The sequence below is a fragment of the Ananas comosus genome, unplaced genomic scaffold (assembly GCF_001540865.1).
Source record: "Ananas comosus cultivar F153 unplaced genomic scaffold, ASM154086v1, whole genome shotgun sequence".
NCBI lineage: Eukaryota > Viridiplantae > Streptophyta > Magnoliopsida > Poales > Bromeliaceae > Ananas > Ananas comosus.
The window spans coordinates 15,368-17,418 of record NW_017891320.1 but is presented as its reverse complement, the minus strand read 5'-3'; the positions used below and the strand labels follow the sequence as shown (position 1 = coordinate 17,418).

The window sequence follows — 2,051 nt, the reverse complement described above, 5'->3', positions numbered from 1 at the left end:
CTACGGCCATTAAAATTTGCTGATTTCGAGCCCATTCGATCACTAGGCAAATGATATCGAAAAATAATAAAATTTATTTTCTAGGTACTCCAAATACTCTAAATCAACTTTAACGGAGCTGATCGACGATTCGAAAGTCGCAACATCGAAAACGAGCTGGAAGCACGGAAGGCTCCGTGCTCCTAAGCCGTTTTCGATGATGGAATTTTCGAATCAATGATCGGCTCCGTTAGACTTGATTTAGGATATTTGAAGTTTCTAGAAAATAATTTTTGCTATTTTTTAATATCATTTACCTAGTGATCGAAAGAATTCAAAATCAATAATTTTTAATAGTTAATATCTGTCGTTTTCAAGTTTAACGGTGTAAAAGTATTCAAATCAGATGAAAAATTGATACAAAATTCTTTATACTATCTACAACAATATCAATATTTCTGATCGAAAATTTTAGTGCTATATCATCACTTTTTATAGAATTTTTATTTTCAGTCGTTAAAAATTATTGATTTTGAATCCTTTCGATGTTAGGTAAATAATATCGAAAAATCACAAAAATTATTTTCTAGAAACTTCAATTACGCTAGATCAAGTCTAACGGAGCCGATCATCGATTCGAAAATTCCATCATCGAAAACGGCTCAAGAGCACGGAGGCCTCCGTGCTCCCGAGAGCACAGCAGTCTTGCTCTCTCTCTCTCTCTATATATATATAGTGTTATCGGGTTATTGGTTACCGGATCTATGATAACCGATTTGCGAAAACAAGTAGCCAAAAAGTAGACACGTTCCCAACGACTCTCTTAAAAATAATAAAAACAGCTCCAAGTTAAATAAATAAATAAAATAAATTCCCTCCCCCTTCTAAATTTGGTCTCCCCCTTCCTCTCCTCTCCCCCAATTAACCAAAAAAAAGTTTTCTCTTTTTTTTTTCTCCTCCTTGATAGTAGTAATAGTAATAATAATAATATTCTCCTCTGTTTCGGAGAGATGGGGAAGGAGACGAACCAGAGAGGGAGAGGGGACAGCAACTCCATCTACCCGTTGGAGATGAATCCAACGGCCAACAGGGCTCGTCCTCCTTCGGCGCCGAGTAAGGGCGACTACAAGCCATTTCGGCAATGGTTTCCGTGGCTGGTGCCGACTTTCATTGTGGCCAACGTCGCCCTCTTTATTATCACAATGTTCGTGAACGATTGCCCCGGTAATGTCGGCGCCGACTCCTGCGTCCTCCGCCGCCTCCTCGGCCGCTTCGCGTTCCAGCCCCTCAGGGAAAACCCCCTCCTCGGCCCCTCCTCCACCACGTCAGTTCCTCCTTTTTTTTTCATTTTTTTATAATAATTATAATTATTTTCTCATGCATAGCATGCTGAATAAACGTTTCTCTTTTTTATTTTTCCCTAAAAAGTTAAGATTATGTGGAACCTCGTTTTGTTGGAGGTGAATGTTTTGATAGATATGATCTGATAATGTTATATTCAACGTATTGGAAAGTTACTCCTTTTCTGTTAGGTTGTGTTTATAATACGGGGAATTTGTGAGTTCTAGGTGCATCTGTGAATTGGGTCTTTTTCTTGTTTCAAACAATAGTTTTGGTTTTTTTTTTTCAGAAAAAAAAAAGTTATTAATCATGTTGTGGAAATGGAAAGAGAGATTCTATCAACTACAAGTCATTTTTTTTTTTTTTTTTCTTGATTGGAGTTGCTTCCGTCAGATGTGGTGTAGATTTTGTTTAATTTAAACAGCTTTCATTTAGCTGTCAGCCATTAAGTATTAACAGAATGGGCAATCTGACAGCTGAAAAGATGACAGAGTCATTAAATTTGACAAAAATTCTGTTACCTGTAATCAAATCGCCGATTTGACAAATTAAAAAAACTTCAATGAAAACAAACAAACAATCCGAAATTTCGCTAAGCGAATTAGAAATGGATTATTTAGAAAGCTTATTGAGTTAACATGCTTGTTGGTGTCGCATTAAGGCTCTATTTGGGATAGCGTTATGTGAGAAAGCATGATGGAAAAATGTCTTGTTTGTTTCAGTACATAATA

The 2,051-nt window shown here is 36.7% G+C and overlaps 1 protein-coding gene across 1 annotated transcript in view; it reads left to right on the top strand.

Moving 5' to 3' along the window:
* The first annotated feature begins 989 nt into the window (after window positions 1-989).
* LOC109704842 (expansin-A4-like) overlaps window positions 990-2,051 on the top strand; it is a 7,156-nt gene continuing 6,094 nt past the window's right edge. Inside the window, exon 1 of the mRNA XM_020225629.1 lies at window positions 990-1,307. Coding sequence (XP_020081218.1) covers window positions 990-1,307 — 318 coding nt within the window. The remainder of the gene's footprint in view (window positions 1,308-2,051) is intronic.